Below are 22,784 nucleotides of genomic sequence, written 5' to 3'. Positions count from 1 at the left end.
CTTAAACATGGATGTTCCTTTTAGTAGGCAATTCAGTACAAAGTATCGATTTATGAAAAGCAAATAATTTATGGAACTCAGTGACAAAGTGGCCACTAGTTTAAATGACTTTAAAAGAGGATCAGAGAAATTCATGGAAATTTCTCTGGAGATATGACAGCCAACACATATTCAGACTGGAAATTATCAGATACTAAGGACGAATGTCAATAGGTGGTTTTTTTTCTACTGTGGACCCTTTCTTATGGCATGTGACTGGCCACTATTTAAACTAGATGGGCCTTTGGTTTGATTCAACAGAGATAATTCTCATGTTCATAAGGAACAGTTACCTGGCAGAACAAGACATGGCTTAATAGGATTACAGCTACTTTGCATATCAATAATTCTGTTTCTGGCATCTCCAATTTAAAGATTCTCAGGTATCAGAGTTGGAGATAGCTTTGCCGGAGACCCTGGAAAATACTGATACCTCAAGGCAGACAATAACAGGTTAAGGTGGACTAATCTTCTGGCTCAGTACAAGAAAACTTCAGGCATTCCTATGGAGAAAGGGCACACTACTGAGGCTTAAAATAGTTTGTCAAAGACAGGCATGAAATATAGATACTATTCATACTAACAACAGAGAGTCACTTTCCCCCTGCCTCTCTATTTACACTGTTCTACCCTCTATTTACTTTAAAAGCCCAATTCTTACCTTCTGTAAAAATACCAAGATAAACCATATGAATTTCAAGTTTCTATGGAAGAAACCCAACAGCGCTTTGTACAGTACAGAACTCTCCTGTTACACTTCCATGGGAAGCAATAAATACAGCCCCTCCCATCTGCAGATCCGTTATCCATGGATCTGGCTGCCCTGCACCCCCCCTTCCACACATACATTCATTACATTTCCATTGTTTTTGTTTAGAAGTGTTTGAGCACGGTGTTTCTTGCTTAGCTGAGCAACTTTCTTCCTTCACTGAAGAACTTGATGTGAAGGCAACTAGCCTACATGCTAGAGGTAGCTGAACATTAACAGGATGTTCAGTTGTATCCCTCTAGTGTGCAGACTGGTTGCCTGCATGTCAAGTTCTTCAGTGAAGCAAGAATGTTGCCTGGTGAAACCATTTTTGCCCAACATTGCGTATATGCAACAGGGATAAAATGTGTACACCTGTGGACCGGGCAAAAAGAAATGCTCTTGCTCAAGCACTCCTAAGCAAAAACAAAGACAATGGAAGCAAGTGAGGGCACAATGCAGGGCCTGCTATTTATATAGGGTCCCCCTGTATCCACATCCATGGGGGACACAGAACCCCCGTGGATACAGGGGGATGCCAATACTAAGAAATCAACATGGCCACCACAAACATCAACTGGTTCTCCTTTATAAGTGTGAAGGTACAGTAATCTTTTCTCCTCTCTGATCTTTGGAATGGCTGTGAAGCCACAGTAAATAGGTACTACACTACTATGGTTTATCCTATTAAAGTTTGGAAGCATGAGAAATGTTCAAGGCAAGCTATCCTCTATCTTCAGGTCTTAAAAATAAATAAAGTTGTTGCAATAGTATTTAATCTTCAGGTCTTTAAAAAAAATAGTTGTTGCAATAGTTTGGTTAAGTGTAAACTTACAGTAGGGTCATGGCAAAGATGGAAACAGGGCAGCTCAGGTTAATCTGCTTACTTTTTCTTGTCTTTATCCTTCTTCAGTGGTTGCTGTGAAGTGGCTAGCAGAGACTGAGACTGCAGTGTTTCAACTGCTACCTTCCGCCTGTTGAAGGCATTCATCTCCTCCTCTAGCTCTCTTCTCTTCTCCTCTACCTTCTTCTTTTCTTCCTGATGGATCCTTTTGAGATGTTCAAATTTTTCATGCAGCTGGAAAAAAAAACAAGTTGATTAAAAGTGAGTTAATTGCCAGCTGAAAACGGAATCTGAAACTGACCTACAAGAGGGCATCATAATTCATGCCAGAGTCTCCTATCAGAACTCACAGAGGACCACTTCAATCGTTACTAAGCAACATGAATATCTTCCTCCTGGCTGGATCCCATGCTGTTCTAACATCATCTGGAACTGTTATTTGCCTCAACTCCATAGTAATAAAATGTGGCACTGTAATTCTGTTCCAAAGAAGAGCACTATCAGATCTTTTTCTCCCTCTCAGTTTCAGATAGCTAATCATTTGCAGTAATTTCTCCAAACAGTGCAGTGAATATACTATTGTACAATTTGATTGCAGCAGGGATGACATCAAGGGTTGGATAGATGGGGCGCTGGCTGAGAGCCCATGCCCGTTAGAGAATGCAGTAGGCCAGACCAACCACTAAACACTCATTACCAGTGGCAGTACCCAGTGTGCCATCACTGGGCAGTTGTAGGATGCCATAGGAGGCCCAGTGCAGCATTTTGCCCGTAGGCCCCAGCAATTGGATAGTAGCCTCTGGATTAAAGTTTGACAAAAAAAAAAATCAGGCAAACAGATGAAGGGTCACCTAGGCCTAATGAAGTATTCACATTTAGAGAGGCAACAGAACCCCAAGTAGAAGGGGCTGCAGAGAACCTGAGTTTGGAGCATCACTCACCATCATCTGGCTTGTGAACTTCTAGAACAGTGGTTCCCAAACTGGTGGGTCAGGAGCCACCAACCAGGGAAGCACTTGTCCCTGCCCCTTTAAGGAGCAGGGAGACAGCAATGCAATTCCCAGGATCATGCTGCTGCCAGGGTGGAGGGGGGATTTAAACGTTCTTGAGGGACTGCCAGCCAGGGTGTGTAGGGAGCCTTGCAGACTCCTCTGCAGGGTTCCCTAAGCCTCTGTAATAAAAAGTGATCCAAAACTTCTTCCTATTTTCAATTAACAGGAAGCAGTTTTCAATTTTTTACTGTTAAAAGGCTGGGGGAGTCCTACAGAGGAGATGGCAAGGCATCTCCCGCACCCCCGGAGGCTGGCACTCACTCAAGAAAGTTTAAATTCCTCCTCCACCCTGGCATCAGCATGAACCTGAGGATTGGATTGCTACCACAGCTCCCCCCCCCCCCCCGCAGACAATTAACAGTGCTCCCAACTCCACTGTAGAAGTTTGGGAAGCACTGTACTAAATGCATCTGGCTGGTTATCCCAGGAGACTGAATACTTGTCTGATTGGAGGCCCTTTGTCTGAGCGAACAAAATAATTCTCACTTTCTTAGCTCTGTAGTGTTGGGATTCACTCTTGCAGCAATCTTATCCACCAGTGGGGATTATTACACAAACCCCTACTTATTAGCATGTGAACTTATAGCCCAGATTCATTCTCAGCATACAGAACTGATTTTTCACCCATGGTTTTATCTCAATATGATGAGAAGGGCTCTTTAAATTAAAGGGGGAAAGTCATTTAACAATAGCCATGTTGACGCAAGAGGAAGCAGCCAGCTGACAATCCATCAAGCATTCTCTCTCCAGGCACTTAGAACTGCTTCACTCCAAGGCAAGCTATCCCTTCCTTCCCCGAGCACATGAAAGAAAATCACTTTGCACTGGTGAAAGGAATGGTCACTGGCTCAGAGTGAAGCCTTTCTAAGCACCTGGAAAGAGACTGATTGATGTATTGCCTGCCTAATGACTCTGTCTTGTATCACAAAGGCAAGAAAGGCTGTTTCTAAGTCACTTAGCAAAGGGATATTGTTTTTTAAATGGCTTTGCTTTAATGTGATTTTTTTCTACGAGCTAGGAACCCTAATGAAAAAGGAGACTCAACCTGTACAGTACTCACTTCTCTCTCCTTTTCTTTCAGTTCCGACTCTGTCTCCTTGACCTTGTTCACAAACATTTGCCTCATTTCTTCCTCTTTCCTCTGCAGTTCACAAAGGAATTCTTTTCTTTTGGTCTCATACGTTTCTTGAAGGCTGTTTTAAAACAGAAAAGAACAAATCCGATGTCATGCAGGCATTTTGGAAAGTGTCCCAAATAACCAAGAATTATTCAGCAATTGTAAAGATATGCCAGGGTACATTTACCCTAGGAATGAGTGTGCATGCACCCATGCGCAAAAGCAAAAATAACTACACAGATAGTGAGAGAGAAGTTTAGATTTGAACATGTGATATTATTGATTACTCTGCTTGCAAAATTTCAATGGAACTCGCAGCCTCCAGACACTTGGGCAAGTGGGAAGAAACTGAAGACACTCGCTCACCTGAACGGCTGGCTATCAGGATCTGTATCTTTGAAACCCATTTCTTCCAGTTTGCACCGCCTATAAAGCTCATAGTGGCGGGTGTGAGTTTGCTCCCGAAGATCCTCCATGTTGACACGGATCAGCATTTCACGCAGCTTCACAAAGTCACAGTGGCTCTCATTCTCAACTAATTAAACCAAAGAAATATAGCCAGCGTGAAAGAAGACTAAGAACCCTTGCGTGGTTGGAATATATACATTGCGAACAGAACTAAAACAGTGTTTCTTCTGGGAACAGAACTGAGGCTTTTCCAGGAGGGTTTGCAAATTATAACACAATTAAATATGTGATCCGCCACCACAAGTTTGATAAACCATAATGCACATCTCCTGTGTAAAGTTTACAGTGTTGATTTTATTTTAGCACATTATAACCCACATTAGCACAGATAATGCTCCCCCACCCCAGAAGCACTGACTTTACAGCAAGTAGGTCAACAATTCATTACTAACAAAGTAATGATATAGCAAAACACTAATGTAAATATAATAAAAACATACAGCAGCAAACATTACCTACAAACAAATTAAAAAAGCAGCATCAACAAAAACCTGTGTGAATAGAAATGTTTTTAACCATACGCATGCACTTTTATGCCACTTTGTTACAGTGACATACAAGCCTGATATCAACTGCAACTAAGGACAAGCTGATTCAGCCTATGAAGTTTTCATCTTTTAGGACCTTTTCCCCCCACAGCGCATTGCTTGTAATGGCTGTATAATCTGGAAACAGCTTCTATACATGATCTTCCACGACAACCTCTATGGGTAAGTGAGCACATACCAGCCTTCTGACCTACCTTGTACCACACCCCACGGATATTGCCGAGCTCTCACCATTTTGTTCCCAACCTTTACCTCTTCTGTGCTTCCCACTACGGCAAATGGCAGATGAGCCTAAAAAATGAATGGCAATCAGATAGTTGATTGCAAGACGCTACTTTAAAGGAACATATGGAAGAATAGGAACAAATTCACTTGTACACAAGGATTTATTTGCCTTTAGCTGCTATAGCAGAAATTGTAAAATGTGAAGATGACTCTTGGAGTAATAATGAATTGCACTTTGCTTTCTGCCAGCACAGATATGTTCCAATTGCCACTGATATTCACATGAGAACTAAAGTAACATACTAAAGTAGATGCTTAAAAAAAAAAAGAGGTGGCCTTTTATTCAGTACTGACTCATTAGACAGCTATAGGCAAACTACAACCTTTCAGTCTCACTCCCCCAGCTGAAATATTATTAATAAGCAGTTATACAGCACTTGTTCAAACTACGTGCCTATATTATCATGATGCAATCCTAAGGCAGGGGTGTCCAAACTCTGGCAGGAGGGCCACATCATCTCTCTGACACTGTGTTGGGGGCCAGGAAAAAAGAATTAATTTACATTTCAAATTTGAATAAATTTACATAAATTAATATATTAAAAATGGAACTTCTATGAATCAATGATGGTCTTGCAATAGCTCAAGGCCTATAAAAGGCCTTGCGCAAAGCAAGGCCAGTCTTTCCTTCACTGCCACTGCTGCATCACAAATGTGAAACAGCAAGTAGTGGAGGGAGCCCTCACCCTACAGCTCATGCGAGAGGTTGAACAGTCACCTTATGCTGAGAGCACTTGTGTTGGGCAAGCATGGGCTCCAGCAAGTCTCTGGAGGGCCAGAGTCTCATTGGAGTCTGGGGGCTTCCCACGGGCCGCACTGGGAGTTCCCAAGGGCTGCAAGTGCCCCCAGGCTGGGGTTTGGGCACCCCTACTGTAAGGTATGTAAGTATTATCACCTCCATATTGCAGCTGGGGAGCAGAGACTGAGAGGGGGTGGCATGGCTTGCCTACACCCACCTAGCGAGTTCATGGCAAAGGCAAAATCCAAATTGGGGAAGTCCTGATTAGTCACTATGCCAGACTAGCTAAGGAAATACTACCTTGCAGGGTATGACAATTCCCCCTTAGTTTGCTTATTTTGATGCATTTTTGGACATTCAAGTGCTTGAAGCTCCTGGGCAAGTTCAGCAGTTAAAAATTGCTGGGGCATATCTCTGCAAGCAGACTTTGTTCTTTGTATGTTTGAAACTATTACCAGTGAGCACAAGGCTGTGTGGATTCAAAGAAAGAAAAAAAAGCTTGTCTGTCTAGAGCAGCAGTTCCCAAACTCTCTGCATCTTTGGGAGCTGTTGCAAGTCTTTGCCTTGTGGGGGAAATGCAAGTGATACGATTCCTAGGATCACACTGCTGGCAGGGGCAACAGGGGCTTCATTTTACTCACCAGTATCGGCAGCAGCCTTCTGTGGGTGTGGGGAGCCCCACAGAAGCCTCCACAGGGCTCCCCAAGCCTCATAAGATCGAAAAATAAAGATCGTGACCCACTTCCGGTTTTCAGTTATGAAAGGGCAAAGACAGAGGCTGGGGCATCATGATGCCCCAGTTTGAACACCTCTGGTCTAGAGCAGGGGTGTCCAAAGTTTTTTGCAGGAGGGCCACATCATCTCTCTGACACTGTGTCAAGGGCCGGGAAAAAAAAATTAATTTACATTTAAAATTTGAATAAATTTGCATAAGTTTACACAAATGAATATATTAAAGATGAACTTATATGAATGAATGAAGGTCTTGCAATAGCTCAAGGCCTATAAAAGGCCTTGCACAAAGAGAGGCTGGCCTTTCCTTTGCTGCTGCTACTGCATCACAGATGTTAAACAACAAGCAGTGGAGGGAGCCCACATCCCACAGCTCATGTGAGAGGTCAAACAGTTGCCCCCCATGCTGAGAGCAGTCACGTCAGGCCAGTGTGGGCTCCAACAAATCTCCGGAGGGCCAGAGGCTCATTGGAGATTGGGGGCTCCCTGAGGACCGCACTGAGAGGCCTCGAGGGCCACAAGTGACCCCAGGGCTGGGGTTTGGGCACCCCTTGTCTAGAGTAACATTTCTGCCTAGCCTGCATATGCCAACTGGGTAGCAAAACTGCCCATCTCCATCCAAGGGGTGGGAAGATTTTCCATGTAGTTTCCACTCCTCTGATTAGATAACTGATGACATCATCCACCAAAGTTATGAAGGTCCAAGCACACAGAACCTTTGGCTGTTCCTCTTGTCTGCCATGGATACCCAATGCTGGTACATGGAAGCCCACTTACTCTTCCATAAGTGTGAGGACCAGAATTCCTTGGACAAATGTAAGTAGCTAGGAGCCACTTCTAGCAAGGGACAACCAGGGGAATTAATTATATTTTGTTTGTCTGGAGGGAATTGTGGAGTTTTGACGTAGCATCCAGGTTCATCTGCTGGGCATTTCTGGTTACAGCATCTGTTTGATCAAACCTTTCCATGATGCATTCTGGGGAGAAAATGGGTAGAGACAAAGGCCTTGACATAGCTGGGAAGAGGCTGGAAGAAGCCAAAAAGAGTGCTTGGAACCCTGAAATTGCAGCAAAAGCACTATGGGGCAAGTTACTGGGGGCCTTTTTTAACCTTCTGAGCAAGTTTAAAGTGGGTCAACCAGTATCTGTGACATCCGCAGATAACTAAAATCACAGATACTAGGGGACACCCAGATAAAAGTTTCAACTTTCCAATGATTGAGGAAGTGCCAAACTGGTTTGACACAGCCATGAATATTTAGTACGTGAGGCCCAAATGTGTTTGCATACACGATGATAGTCCACTGAATAGTGTAACCAAGAGGATTCCATACATTTCCTCACACCAAAAGCAGCACTCAAATGAGAGATGGGTGGAGCAGCACCTAAACACCATTATGAATCAGTTCATAAGATCGTCCATTAATATTATTATTAGTTTCAATCTAGTCTTCCTCCAAAGAGCTAAGGACAGCGCACATGGTTTTCCCCACCCACTTTATCCTCATGGCGACTCTGTAAGGTAGATTAGGCCAAGCTTATGCAATTAGTTCAATGTCATCCAGTGGACTTCACAACCAAGTAGGTTTTGAATTCGAGTCTCTCCACTTCCAGTCCAACATTAACCATTACTACACCACAAAGGTTCTGGGGTTTTGAAAGATCACTGCAACAAATAAAAAGTCTTTACAAATTTGAAGTGGTAAGAACATTACTCACATTCATCACCGAGTTAATCTCTGCTACAGCTTCATCATCTGTGGGGAACTGATAGATCTGGACTCCATTACTGACCAGTTCACTCATTATCTTAATCTTAAACTTGTGCAGTTCACTCTTGGAGATGGTGTCAGCTTTAGCAATGATAGGGATAATGTTTACCTGTACAGAAAGAAAAACCCAGAGAAATAATTAAAAGTTGGATTTTGAGACCCATAATGAGTGAAACTACAATCGAAACAAGTATTTGGTTTTAATCAAATTATACGCTTTAGGATTATAGGCAGAACTGAGCTAATTAGTAAAAGAAAAGAGACTGAAGGTCCTCATTTAGCAGTTTGGCTAAGGAAGACTTGAAATATAAAAATTTATACATTTGCCAAGCGTTTATGAAGTAAGTGTTAAGACAAGTAATAATTATGAAAATCAGAACTGTTCGTAAGCTATAATAGACAACTTAATAAGTATGTGCACTTGGAAATACTTCTCATGGAATGATTTAAGTTATTGAGCTGTTTTTGACACTGAACTAGTTTGACAGACTAACTGATGAATAATGATTAAGTTCCTTACTTAGGGCATATGTTTTATATATAATAAAACAGGATAATCACCAGGTATACAACACCTGGTTGAATTCCTAATTTTTGTGGAGTGCTACAGGAAAGTGAAAGATCCCTTTTTGGGAATGGAAGAGGCTTCCAATGATGCCCTGTGCTATACAAGACATTGAAGATTCAACTAATTATAAGCAGATTATATTGTATTCTATATAATGTATAGATGAAAACACATTTTAAAAACAGGAGAAGAAATGAGTATAAAGAGTGTATCTGTCAGTAAAAACCTCTGAAGGTCTGCCGCCTGGCTGAGGTATTCTATCTGTGCATCCCGCCTCCCTGGTGAGGCGTGGCTAGCCTCCAGGGGCATCGCCAGGCATCTCCTGGAGAAAGGCTGCTCTGCTCCGCTCCGCTCCATGTGCTGCCTGCTGACTTGCTGCTTTTCTGCAGCTGTGAACGAGTTGGGTGGGGCAGCATGAGGCTGGGAGGGTGTGTGAAACATGGTGGGGGGAGGTGGGAGAGAAGGCTGGCTGGGCAGGCAGAGGTTCTGCACATCTCATAGTGGAGCTCTCTCCATGTGCAACCTTGCCCCAAGGACTACATTTCCCAGTGTGCCCCTCACCCTGGGCATCCTGGGATTGGTCAAGGCTGGAGGAGAAGAGAAGAGGCTTCAAACAGGGAGAGTAGAGTTTGCAGCTCAGCCAAGGAGGGAGCCAGCCTGCTCTTAGTGGGGGGTGGGGTGTCCAAATGCCCCAGCCTGCATCCCTCCCTCTTGCCTGGGGGAAACAGGGGTGGCATCTGCATGCTGGGTGTATGTGCGTGAGCAGCCCCCATCTGCTTTGGGGTGAGTTGTAATCTTGCTGTATGTGGCTGCAATCCCTTCCACACTTTCCTGGGAGTAAGCCCCACTGACACAAATGGGGCTTACTTCTGAGTAGACCTACATAGGCGCAGGGTCTGTGTCAGCTTAACCCAGGATCTTCACCTCTCTTTATCTTCCCCCTTCAAAAAAAAAAAAAAAAAAAGCCACTCTTGATGGCTTTGTCTCCAAAAACTGATTAAAAATAAAAATCCCCTTTTCAGCCATCCCCTTTTTCCTCCTGCCTCCTTTTGGGGGGGGGGGGGGAGAGGTACTCTGTTGGCTGCTATTGTAAGACAAAAGGCACAATCCTAGCTAGGTCTACTCAGAAGTAAATCCTATTGTGTTCAATGGGACTTACTCCTAGGAAAGTGGGGTTAGGATTCCAGCCAGTCTCTAGGTCTCAGTTTGCAATTAGCAGATGCACACAAAACAAAGTCTTCCCCTCCCCCAGCAAATTCATCACTTCTTCCCCCCTCCCTTTCCAAAACCCTCCAGGTGTGCTGCTAACAAACTCAGGGCACAATCCTAACCAGGTCTACTCAGGAGTAAGTTCTATTTTGTTCAATGGGGCTTACTCTCAGGTAAGTGTGGTTAGGATTGCAGCCTCAGAGTGCTGGCAGCTGTTTTTCTGTTTCTAGTGTATAATTATAACACCTTCATCCCCATTTTGGGGGTAACTGAGGTGGGTGTTGTAATGGGGAGCCATGGCCAATGGCTACAAGGATCAGGGGAGGCACAAGCCGGAAAAGTTCGAGAACCACTGCTCTAAGCCAAAGAATACAGGGACAAAAGAAAGATTGCTTCCTGAAGAACAGTCATGAGCAATATGAAACTCATTCCAGTCAGAAGCACTCCATGTAAGTAAATATAATTTGAACATAACACTACAATGGGTTCCAATTGTAAACAATCTTCTGCAAAAAGGCCATTTCATTGCTGGGGTTCTCAGAACAAGTATGAAATACGATTCCATTTGGCAAGCAAGAGCTTGGATGCTTTTTCTCAATGCTCATTATCAAGAGATTGAAGGAAAGCTGACAACATATGCAGGCCTCCTAGTTTGCTACAAGTGGATACAAAATGACACCCAGTTGCCAAGCGCCAGCATGGAGGCAAACAACTTTTCTTGTACTTGTTAAGATGACTCGGTATTGCTAGCAGCACATCCGCAAGAGTGGCTTGAGTTCAAAACAAAAATACTAAGCAGCAGAAAGACAAGCCAAAATTGTACCTCCATCACAGGAATATGTTCCAACTATAAGGGAAAACAAGCTACTCATTTTTCACAGCCTTGTCTAGAGCTACACTTTCAACTCTCAAGGAGGAAGTCATTTAACTATAGAATGTATGAAATAGGCCCTTGAAGAGACTACTAAAGAAAGAAGCATTGGAGTCAAAATAGTAGGCAAACAGTGCTCCTAAACCAGACTTTAGTGCAGGGGTGTACAAACTTTTGGCAGGAGGGCTACATCATCTCTCTGACACTGTGTTGGGGGCCTGGAAAAAAACAATTTATGTTTAAAATTTGAACAAATTTACATGGATGTACATAAATGATTAGAGGTGGAGCTTATATGAATGAATGAAGGTCTCACAATAGCTTAAGGCCTATAAAAGACTTGCACAAAGCAAGGTTGGCCTTTCCTTTGCTGCTGCTTCACAAACATGAAACAGCAAGCAGCGAAGGGAGCCCTTGTTGAACACGAGAGTTCAAACAATTGGCCCTTGCGCTGACAGTCACAATAGGCCAGTGCAGGCTCCAGCAAGTCCCTGGAGGGCAAGAGGTTCAATGTAGACTGGGGGTTCCCCTGCTTTATTAGAAGGGGGTACCTGAGCATGTATTTATGCATTGATCAGTGGCCCCCAAACTGTTCAGTACCACAACCCACTTCTTTCCCCATGGAAGGTCATGAATGATAGCCAGAATGCCTCACTGGGACCCCATGGAGGCCTCTTCCAAGTTGTGTTGGGCAGGCAACCCACTCTACTGGGCTCCATATGTCTCAGAATGGCCCGCAGAAGCATCCTGAAGTGACTTCTGGTCAAACTGGAAGTTACATCAGAAAATGAGAAGACACTTCTGTGGACCATTCTGAGACTTGCAGAGGCCAGTAGAGTGGGTTGCTGGCTCAGCATGACCCAGGCCTCTGGGGTCTCCCAGTAAGACATTCCAGCCATTGCATTATCTGCCCCTTCCAGAATTGCTTCAATTTGGAGCCAGCCAGGTGCAAGGGCAGATGGGAGGGCCTATCTCATAACCACCCCAAGGGGGTTGCAACCTACACTTTGGGAATTACTGCATTAGACAATGGGAGATTATTTTTCCTTTTGCCGAATGAACAAGTTAAATAGATCCCTATGGATGGGATCATACAAGATGCCCATAAATACACTGTACTACTTACTAAACAAAAACAAACCTAGTAGACAGAATGGGGTGGGGCTCTAGCCCAGTGGTAGAGCACTTACTGTGCATGTAAAAGAGGTACCCATCTCCAGTTAGGACAGGAAAAGAAACCTGCCTGATACCCTGGAGAATCACTGCCAGTCAGTTTTGACAATGCTGAGATAGATGGATTAATCGTCTTATAAGGCAGCTTCCCAATACATTCCAAACATACATACCTTTGAGACTACCAATCCGGCAGTAAAGATTCAAACACATGGGATGAAAATCATGGTGGGTTTTCATCTGCTGTAGGAATGACCTGCTTTCCTCCAGGAAACAATTCTCAACACTTTAGGGATTAACTCAGAGCCTCGGAGGTTGAGTTATTAGAGCATTGGGAGAGACAATCAGCTTTTACCATCTTAATCAGAAAGCTCTTGTCTAGTATATCTGCTATACTGGGAAACAGCAAATGTTTTTTTCTTTCTGTGCACTCCTCATTTTAATATCTGACGGGCATTGTTTTAAGGGTTCCTAGGCCTTACTTGAGATTCATATTTTAAGCCTCTAACTCTCTAAAGAAAAAAACGTCCAGTGCAGATAAGGTCACAATGCAATGCCTTGTGACCACATCTTATATGAGACCATTAAGCTACTTTCTGGATGAATTACCCAGCTACTTTGAAGAAGGAATGTGCTTTGGTTAGTTGCCAACAGCTTTTTCCCTCTCTTTGGATTTAGTATAGTTGTTGGACATTAGGGCAACCATTAAGGGACGATGACTGTGAAGCTTCACTACACAATGAAAGGGTAATGCTGGAAAGGCAGGGGTGCTTACTGTCTATGATTCATCAGTCTATCAAGCTTTCAAAAGTGGGTTTTCATCACAAATATTTATTGCCCCTGAGCTGTTGCAGCAAGGGGATAAAGAAAAGCCAAACCCTATTCAGATTTTCTATAAACCCCACCCGTTATGAGTTTTTGCTTTAAAGAGCAGCATTACGAAATGAAGATTTTGGCCAAGATCTGACAAGCAGCACATGCACATAGAGAGTGTCCAATATTTCCTTCATGGTAGCAGCTCCCTGTACCTCATGGGTACAATTCTAGAGGCCTTCCCAACTATGAGCTCCTCCTCTCCTGTTGCTGGATAGGAGAAGCTGAAGTGCCCCCATAAATAAGTGGAACAATGAATGTGATACTTTGCTTTTAGTGCCCTGGAGGGTTTTGTGTATTAATGGAATTTATACACAGCTAGCAGTCAACAAAATCCTGACATTTCTTAAAGGTAACTCCCAGATTATTCTTTTATTGACATTGGCAATTAGATTTAAAATGCAGTGGTGCCAATTGTTTTTTTAACACAAACAAATAGTGAGATAGAAAAGGAAATGTTCACATGGTCCAAATAGAATGTAGTTTTCTAAGAACAGCCATGCAGTTTTATTTAAATTGAGCCCGTGGTGCTGAGCACCTGGCCACCCACCAATGCACAGGCACACCACTGACAATGGCGTTCACGTATCTGCCTACAGATGCAGAAGGACAAAGGTCTCAGATGGATTCTATTTGCGTTTAATTGGCATGTGCAGGGTTTATTGTATGAAAGCCAACAGAAGTGCATCTCTCTATGCCATACAGTGTCAAGGCCATGGAAGAGCTAAAGTTGCTAGTACTGGCCAGTATTCAAAGAGCTGTGAGCCCACAAGGCTTTAGCTTTGTTTTTCAAACACCAACTTCCTCACTCCCCCATGCTGCATGACAAACAAGGAAAGGAGAGCTTCAAATGCTCTTTGCCAGATGCTGAAAGGATATCAAGAATTCCACTTATGTGACCTCTTGTGTGACCCTAAGCAACAATATGGATCCCAGTTCCTTTGTTTCAATGCTATCCTTCAAAGCAATAACCATCCTTGGCAATTTATCACTATTCTTGATTCTTGGATGCTTCATCTCTAAAGTACTTGACAGAGCATCAGTCAGTCCTCTGAACACCAAATCCACCTGAAACCCTCAACATCTTGGTACTCTCTTGACTATGGCTCCAAATCTCATTTCCAGAGTTGGGAACGAAGCCAGAATCACTCTCCTGAATTACTGGCTGACGCCACCACAAGGAAGACTAAAGACACTCAACACTTGGATGAATGAAGGCATTCTTGGAGGCCAGTGGTTATCCAAAACGGGGCCATACATTAATGTATATGCTGGCACAATAATCAGACAGGGTTGGCTCCCTTTAACTTTTTTGTTGTTCTTTATGAACGGTTAGACATGGTTCAACTCCAGTCTGCCTCCCCCAATTTAACTGCAATCCCAGTCATCTATTATTTAAGAATCAGCTTTGAAGATGATTCTGTGCTGTCTCGCCTGGAAGTAATTAGATACAGTAGGCAACAGCTGGTTATGAGCTCAACTGAAGACAAATGCATGATGGGAGAGCAAACCATGAAGAAAGATCCTCCACCCTGGAAAAGCCTGGTGCAGTTCATCTGATGAACAAGATCCATTAATATCACAAGAAACCCAGACAGTCTCCCCCAAGTCTGACATCATCCTGCTGACATTGCAGAGCTGTTGAACAGCTGCCCCCCACCAAACCATAACTGATTCAGATGCCTACCAAAATACATCTTTGCAAAACAGATGTTTGATCTCAAGCCAATGCAGAATCAAAACCACATTTGACTGAGAAGGAAGTTCTGATAGAACTGAGAGCTAGGAAAAAGGGGCAGGAAATTATCATCAGGTAGGGCTGTATGCCAAATACTGCCCCTCTTGTTCTTGCCATGTGCCAAGCTCTGCTCCACCCATTCCCTTGACTGGAAAATGAAAAGAGGGACAAGGAAGTGTAGAGAAATGGAAAGTGCTTCTAATAGTATTACTGTCAGATCAGCAAATCAACAATGACTAAACACCACATGCAGCCAGAATTTCCTTCCTCCAATATAGTCATTCCCTATTTACATCCCAACAAACCAAAGTTAGCACGGATAGTGCACATACAAAAGTTGCTAAATCCAGGATTATGGTTGTTCAATGCCATTTGTAGATAGCCAGAGGAATAGGATTTCAAGATAATGATTCTGAACTACCCCGGGGCCTGGCTGGAATAATCATAATGAAAGATGAGGGTGGGTAAGAAATTCCACAGAAACCGATGGAAACAAATACCTTTTGCCCCTTTAAGGAGGGGAAGCAGGAGAAAGGAAAAACACAACTGGGATGCTCCCAGTTTGTTGCTAGAGTTATCAGTCAAAATATTTTCAGATGGTTAAAGAAAAGATATCACCTATGGTTACTGACTTTTACACTTATGTACCAGAAAGCCAACATTTGCACAGTGAGTGTGTACATACCTTACAATCCAGTTTTTTCATGGTTACCAGATCCAAAGACTTCAGTGAGTGCCCAGTTGGAGTGATGAAGTAAAGGCAGACATGGATTCTTGAGTCATGATAATTAAAGAGGGAACGCCGGATTTTCAGCTCTTCTTGTAAATAATTTTCAAACTGTGTATCAATATAGTCAACTATCGGCCTGTAACTAAAAACGAATTCCATTAGCAACCGGAATGCTAGAGTTACACAGAACGGCTGGATACTTCCAGGTACAGTGGTCCATGCTCTATGACAGCAATTTTCAACCTTTTTCATCTCATGGCACACTGACTAGGGACTAAAATTGTCAAGGCACATCATCAAGTTTTTGACAATTGACAAGGCACACTATGCTATCAGTGTGTGGCTCACATCCCCAACTGGTCCTACTAATAGATGACCTTTCCCCAAATTCCTGCGGCACACCAGTGTTGAAAATGGCTGCTCTATGACATCTCACTTAGATTACTGTAACACAATCTATGTGGTGCTACCATTGAAGGTGGTCCAGAAGCTGCAGCTAGTGCAGAATACAGTGGCCCAGCTGGTCACCAGGCCTTGGCGGGGCACACCTGCCATACTGTTGCTTGGGTGGCTATACTGGCTGCCATTCCATTTCATGCCCAATTTAAGGTGTAGGTGAGAACCTTTAAAGCCCTAATCGGCTCAGGACTGGGATACCTCAGGGTACCTGCCCCCTGATACAATCCTGTACATTGTCTACAGTCGTCATTTAGGGCCCTGCTTAAGATACCACCATCCCCTTGGCTTCAAGTGGTGGAGGTAAGGTATAGGGCCTTTTCAGCTGTGGCAGAACATCTGTAGAACTAACTAGCCAAGAAATGTGCAGACAGCCCCCTCTTTATATGGGATTCCAGTGGGGTTTAAACACATTCTTATTCTGCTTGGCATTTAAGGAGAGAGGACCTCCTAGGGACCCAATTTAACTTAGACCCTGTAAACCTCCTGTTGCTGTTTTTATGTTATTGATGTTTTTGCGTCTTTTCTGTATTGCTTTGAATGCTTTGTGTTATTATATTTAGTCTTTTAAATCTTATGTATGTACATCACTTTCAGCATAGGAAAAGTAGTATAGAAATATTTTAAATAAATGGTTTAAAATGGAAGCACCTGCATGAGGAAAGACCAGGTCTTTCCCACTACCAATTTTAGAAAGGAATTCAGGGAATTGGTACATGAGACATTAAAATCTTTGACTGACTACCAGGGAGGTCAGCAGAGAGTAGGCAGAAGGTGATGTACCCAAAAGGTAATGAATGGGAAATGTCAAAAGGTCTTTTAGGTATATGTTGCTCTTGATGCTCTGAACTGAAGAACATTCTTCAAAGGCAGAAGTGGTAGGATGGAACTAGAGCTGCTCATGTCAGGTGGAGTGCATCAAGTCCCTTTTAATCTACAAAGTTCATGGGGCTGCCTTGGGCATGTCATTCTCTCAACCAAATCCAGCTTGCAGGGTTGATGCAAGACAAAAACTGGTACACTGAGCTCCCTGGATGAAAAGTTGGATTCAAATGCAGCTAATAAGTTATCTTTTGGAACTTGGCTGGGAGTCAATTCTTTTTTGCTTTTAAAACCAGTTTTCTGCAATCAATTGTTGCTTTAATAGCAGCTTAAGCAAAAAAATCTATACAATACTCTATTTGTATGACTTTCCTTGGGATCCACTTAAGTACTATTAAGTAGTTGGCAAACTTTCAGGATTCACAGAATTCTTCTCAGGTGGGATGTTAAGGTGAAAAGGGGGCACAGGAAAGAGAACAATATAGTGGTGCCTCGCAAGACGAATGCCTAGTACACCGAAAAACTAGCAAGACAAAAGCATTTTTGCGATTTTTTTCTGGTGACTCACAAGACGAATTTTTCTATGCCGTGCTTCGCAAGATGAATTTTTCTATGGCCGTGCTTCGCAAGATGAATTTTTAAAATTAAAAAGTTTAAGTTTTGTGCTTGAAATTTTTGAAATCCTCTGTACAGTATGTATGCCTTTAAAAAGCACTTAATAAACACTTTGTAAACCAAATTTGACTTTGTTCTGACTTTTTTTGCCCATAGGAACGCATTAATTAAATTTCAATGCATTCCTATGGGAAACCGCGCTTTGCAAGACAAAATTTTCGCAATACGAAACGACTTGTGGAACGAATTAATTTCGTCTTGCGAGGCACCACTGTATTTCTGGGCATTATTTCTTCTTCTCCCCCCCCATCCCCCATGCACTTAAACCTAGTCTGAAGACCTAGGAAACTTGAAATCTTGCTTACCGCTTTGTCAAATGTTAATTCATCCTAAAACAAGGCACCACCCAGCTCTTATTTCTGGATTGTTTTTCAAATGTTTTTACCTTTAGATTTTTTTCAACAGCTACCTGCACTTTTTTGAGTATATCATCATCAGCAGTCACGTCTTGTCTGGCTCAGTGTATCACACAAAACTATAAAAGCAACCATTCCTCTTCTCTTAAAACGTTTACTGCTCATAAAAAGATCAAGGGAGAAAAGACAAGTGCATGCACAGTAATGGTGCTAGAAGAATGTAGCCCAAAGCTACAAAAGAGGACTGCCAAGCTGGTCTGCAGAGACAGCCGTGCCGACCAGATCAATCCAGTTTTATTCAGAACAAGAAGCAACAAAATTAGATTGTCACAATGTAGGATGTAAGTTGCCTTCACCACTACCTTAGAAAGCATACGTACATTCAAGCACCCAAATGATCACACATAAGTGATAATGCATTTAGTATTATTTGCAATATAAACAGGTATTTGGGATTCTCCAGAAGGCAGCTAATATAAGTCTGCTCACAGCAAGCTAATTTCCCTTTGAGCTCTATATTAATAGTACAGAGTCACAGGCAATGTGTACTTCTGCAAATTAGAGAAGGTGGTGTAATTCTTCCAAGTAAGTGGAAGAATTTGAGCAGATGCTCCAGACTTCTCCTGGTGCTCCTCTTTTACTCAAACATCAGTTATCTTGGGCCACCTGCTTCCAGACATAGGAAAGCTGAAGAAACTACATTCAAAATGATAAGGTCAGAAAGTAACATATAAGAGACTGGTCATTTGTCATCGCTATCCTTCTTCCAAGTTTCCTTTTTCTCATCCTGAAGGGAAGAGGTTGCAGCAGCCACAATGTTGCAAATGAAATGGTGCGAAAGTACTAACAGCCCCTTTGTGGTTGGAGAACTGAAGGAAAGAGAATGAGTGGAAGCGGCGAAGATGGGTTGGGGGAAGTAGGAAGCTGCTATTCTAGTCCCCGATTGCCAATTTTCCCACTTAACCTAGGCAAGACACAACAGTTCATATTATGCTCAATGAAGAAATCAAAAATGAAAGCAAGAGAAAGGCTCCAAACCCAGAAATTCAGGGCTAGCATTAATTCTTCCTATCAAGTTCAACAGAGTTATTGCATGTTGATATTATTGTACAGGGACGCTTGATGTGAACTCTAATATTTATTTTTTTCTATTCCTATCCTGTCTTTCCTGCCACAAAGGCAACACAAGGAAACTGAATCCAGCATACTGTGAAGAAGAATTTCATTCCTTTAATGCAGTGTCCCCAAAACGTTTCTACTGGTGGCCTCCTTGGCCTATTAGGCCACTGACCGCAGTTCCCCATTAGGGCTACAATTCTATACACTGTATAAGGTGGGGGTTTTTTGTGAGTTTTCTACTGCTCCCCTGGCTGGTTTCTATAGCTCCCCAGGGAGCCATGGCTCACAGTTTGGGAACCATTCCTTTAACGTATCAAAGTACTGGACACTTTTCTGCACCAAATCAGAACGTGACTTGCCTCTCGTCTTTATTTATCTGATCCCCGAAGCCCACAGCATCTACAATTGTCAGCTTCAGGTGGACATTGCTTTCCTGCAAGTCATAGGTCCGTGGTCGCAAGCGAACTGCTTTTTCATAGTGACTGGCCTCTTCAGTCTCAAACGTTGTATTAAAGAGAGTGTTCATCAGTGTGGATTTTCCAATGCCAGTTTCACCTAAGAGATTTTTTTTTTTCAAAAAAGACAACAGTGTTTCATTGGGGATCACTATTTAAAATCATATTAAACAGAGAATAACAGCACATCACCCAGGGTTCAGATTAAAAACATTCCTCTGACTTTTCTATATCCATCTTCCCAAAACCTCTAATGAACCAGGCAAATCTTTACATATAACACTTCAATTTTTGTATTAATCCAAATGGCATATACTCTCCCACTCTTTAAAAAATCTCTAACAGCTGTATAGTTGTTTCATGATGTTCATCATCATCTGTACTTGTAAGCAGACACAAATACCAATAAAACAAAGTTTTGCATAACATCAAAAATACAACAACTCACTACCATGCCAGGACAGTTTCTCCACCCTCCCCTTTTAAAATGATACTGATTTGAAATTTTAACACAAAGGAAATTTTCCATATCTTAATCATTGTTGAATTTTCCCTTGAAGGATCAGGTATTAGCAGTGTAACAATAATTTCAATACATTTCCAATACATGCAGAGAACCCGAAACCCGGGTGCCTCCCAAGGCAAAGATATGTTGCAAGCCAAACTGGCAAGTTGGAGAAACAAGTGGTAAACAAATCAGGGAATATTCATTCCAGGCTAGGGCTGGCAGCTACCCAGCCTTGTGAAATAGCTGACCTGCTTTGTCAGAGAGGCAATGACATGTAGCTATATTATGAAACATGAGCTAACAAAAGCCAGCAAAGCTGGCACAGGCCCACCAGTAACAAACTCCTTCAAGGCATTCCAAGAAGGATTCTTCATATGTTTTGTCTTAATCACTTCTGCCCATGCTGCATAAGCTTTCTGTGCCGAGTCATCCTGTCAAAAGTTTTACATCAGCAGGGATCTAATTGAGCTGTTAAGACTAATGAATTCGGGTACACAGATTTCTCCTGGGTTCTTAAGGTCAAGGTCAAACTCCTTCCTTTTTCCATGAAACACATCAAATACCATTTTGTAATAGTAGAGCAGGTCTTGGAAGGAAGTCAAAACTCAAACTTGAAAGCTTGCACCATTTACGCTACTGGTTAGTACAGGGGTCGGCAACCTGCGGCTCTAGAGCCACATGCGGCTCTTTCAGCTGTCTGCTGCGGCTCCTCCAGGTGAAAGTGGCAAAGAGTGTGACAGGAGGCACCTGTGTTGGGAGTGCAGGCTGCTTCCCTCTGCCCCCTGAGCTCACTGCCCTCCTCTCCCTTCACCCCCACCTGCCCGCATCGGTTTCCCTTTCAATTTTGCCAACTCTGCAGGCTCAATGTCCCTGTTTTTCCCTTCCCCAACTCTCCAGCAGGCTCAGCCAATCAGCATCCAGCAGGCTCCTGGCTTTTTCTGTTGGAATGGCTCAAGGCCCTTCACTGGCTGACCACCAGCCAATCCTGAGCCACCTTCCTCCTCAGCCATTTGGAGCCCTTGCAGCCTGCCTTTCCCTGAGCAGGTCCCCACTCAGTGCAAGGAGAGGCTTTTCCTCCACAGCAGAGGAGACATCCTGTGTGTCTGCTCAGTAGTAAGCCCAATTACAGCGGATGAAGCTTGCTCCCAGGAAAGGGTGCCTGGGATTGCAGCCGTGGAGCCTGCTCCTATGCATGTCTACTCAGTTGTAAGCCCCATTACATAGGATGAAGCTTACTCCCAGGAAAGGGTGCCTGGGATGGCAGCCTTGGCACCTGCTCCTACGCGTGTCTACTCAGTTGTAAGCCCCATTACATTGGATGAAGCTTACTCCCAGGAAAGGGTGCCTGGGATGGCAGCCTTGAAGCCTGCTCAAGGCCAATCGCAAGGATGGGTGAGTGGGAGCTCGTGCAGGTCTGTTCCAGAGTAAGCCCGGATGTAGTCCCTGGGGTACTCCCAGGAAGGTGTGGAGGGCTGTATCCTCAGCCTCCTCCTGTGCAGGTCTACTCACAAGTAAGCCCCACTGTAGTCAATGGGGCTTCCTCCCAGGAAGGTGTGGAGGGCTGCAGCCTCAGCCCCCTCCTATGCAGGTCCACTCACAAGTAGTCAGTGAGGCTTCCTCCCAGGAAAGTGTGGAGAGGACTGCAGCCTGAGAGCTCCAACCAACTTGTCTGCACAGAAGTCCCATTGTAGCCAATGGGGCTTACTCCCAGGATAGTGTGGAGAGGGTTACAGCCTAAGGGGAGGGAGGGAGGGCAGGCAGGCAGGGCAGAAGCTGGCCTGTGGTTGCCCCCCCACCTTCTCCCCCCCCCAGCTCTGGCTTCTTCTCTTCCCCACCTCTGGGGTCTGTGTCCTTTTTTCCTTCCAGCAGGGTGCCTCTGGAAGGTGGGGGGAGTTCTTTAGTATCCATGTAAGATAAGCAGATGTCATAACCACCATATGTATTGGAATCCTGGAAGATCTGGTGAGGAGGTAGATGTGGTGTCAGCAGTGGCCCCTTTAAGGGTAAGGCCTGGGCATCCAGCAGAGTGTGCTGCACAGCTGCAACCATTTGAAGGCAATAGGGCCCTCAGGGATATAAGGAGCACCTGAGGAAGGGGGTGTGGGTTGTAGAAGAAGTGCAGGTTGGAGGGAGGAGAGGCGAGGCTGGCTGGGCTTATTGACTTTGATACTCTGACTGATTTACTTTGGAATCTGATCTTGGACTGTGACTTGGCTTATTGACTTTGGACTCTGCCCTGGATGCTCTGACCGACTTTGTGACTAATGGACTGCTGGAGACACTGGAGTTTGGTGTGTGGCTGCTGTGCCCAAGACCTGCTGAGGACCCAGGGTCTGCTGTAGTGGTGGGAGGCTGCTGGCAGGAGAGAGGACCTCTGCAGGTTGAACAGGCGAGCTACCCTGGAGGTGGGGTCCAGCAGGACTGCAGGGCAGAACCAGGGTCAACTGTTGGGGGAAAGAAGGGAAGCTAATTTGCTTAAAGTGAGCCTAATTCTCCAGGTAGAGAATGGCCTTGGAATCAGGCAAAACACCATAGAGGACCAGGCATCTGAAAACACAGGACAAGAATGTATGACAAAACTAACTAAAAGCTACAAGAGGGGGGCTACATTATAAAAATGGAACCTATAAGAGCATAAAGATAAAAAAACTATATATGCAGTATTATCTTCATTTTAGATGTCAAAAGGGTTTTGTGGCTCCTTAAGTTTTTTTCCCTCTGGAAAATGGGTCCAAATGGCTCTTTGAGTGTTTAAGGTTGCCAGCCCCTGGGTTAGTACAATAAAAGACCCATTCTGTTTCAGCTGGTCCCACAACAAGGAACAGTATTTGCTCACCATTGAAAAAAAGCCAGAAAACCGAACTGTGACAAGCAGGAAGATGTGAAA

At 43.7% G+C, this 22,784-nt stretch overlaps 1 protein-coding gene across 2 annotated transcripts in view; it reads right to left on the bottom strand.

Annotated features, from left to right (window-relative positions):
* SEPTIN8 (septin 8) overlaps positions 1 to 22,784 on the bottom strand; it is a 68,328-nt gene that overhangs the window by 7,949 nt on the left and 37,595 nt on the right. The window contains exons 3-9 of one of the 2 annotated variants that reach the window (XM_066617201.1): positions 19,294 to 19,489; positions 15,462 to 15,648; positions 8,292 to 8,453; positions 5,011 to 5,107; positions 4,167 to 4,335; positions 3,744 to 3,876; positions 1,675 to 1,865 (exon numbers count right to left, since the gene is read on the bottom strand). In XM_066617201.1, coding sequence (XP_066473298.1) covers positions 1,675 to 1,865; positions 3,744 to 3,876; positions 4,167 to 4,335; positions 5,011 to 5,107; positions 8,292 to 8,453; positions 15,462 to 15,648; positions 19,294 to 19,489 — 1,135 coding nt within the window. The remainder of the gene's footprint in view (positions 1 to 1,674; positions 1,866 to 3,743; positions 3,877 to 4,166; positions 4,336 to 5,010; positions 5,108 to 8,291; positions 8,454 to 15,461; positions 15,649 to 19,293; positions 19,490 to 22,784) is intronic. The other variant, XM_066617202.1, reaches the window with a different exon arrangement.

The sequence above is a fragment of the Tiliqua scincoides genome, chromosome 2, assembly GCF_035046505.1.
Source record: "Tiliqua scincoides isolate rTilSci1 chromosome 2, rTilSci1.hap2, whole genome shotgun sequence".
Classification (NCBI taxonomy): domain Eukaryota; kingdom Metazoa; phylum Chordata; class Lepidosauria; order Squamata; family Scincidae; genus Tiliqua; species Tiliqua scincoides.
Note: the sequence above shows the minus strand (reverse complement) of the source record. Positions and strands in the feature narration are given on the sequence as shown.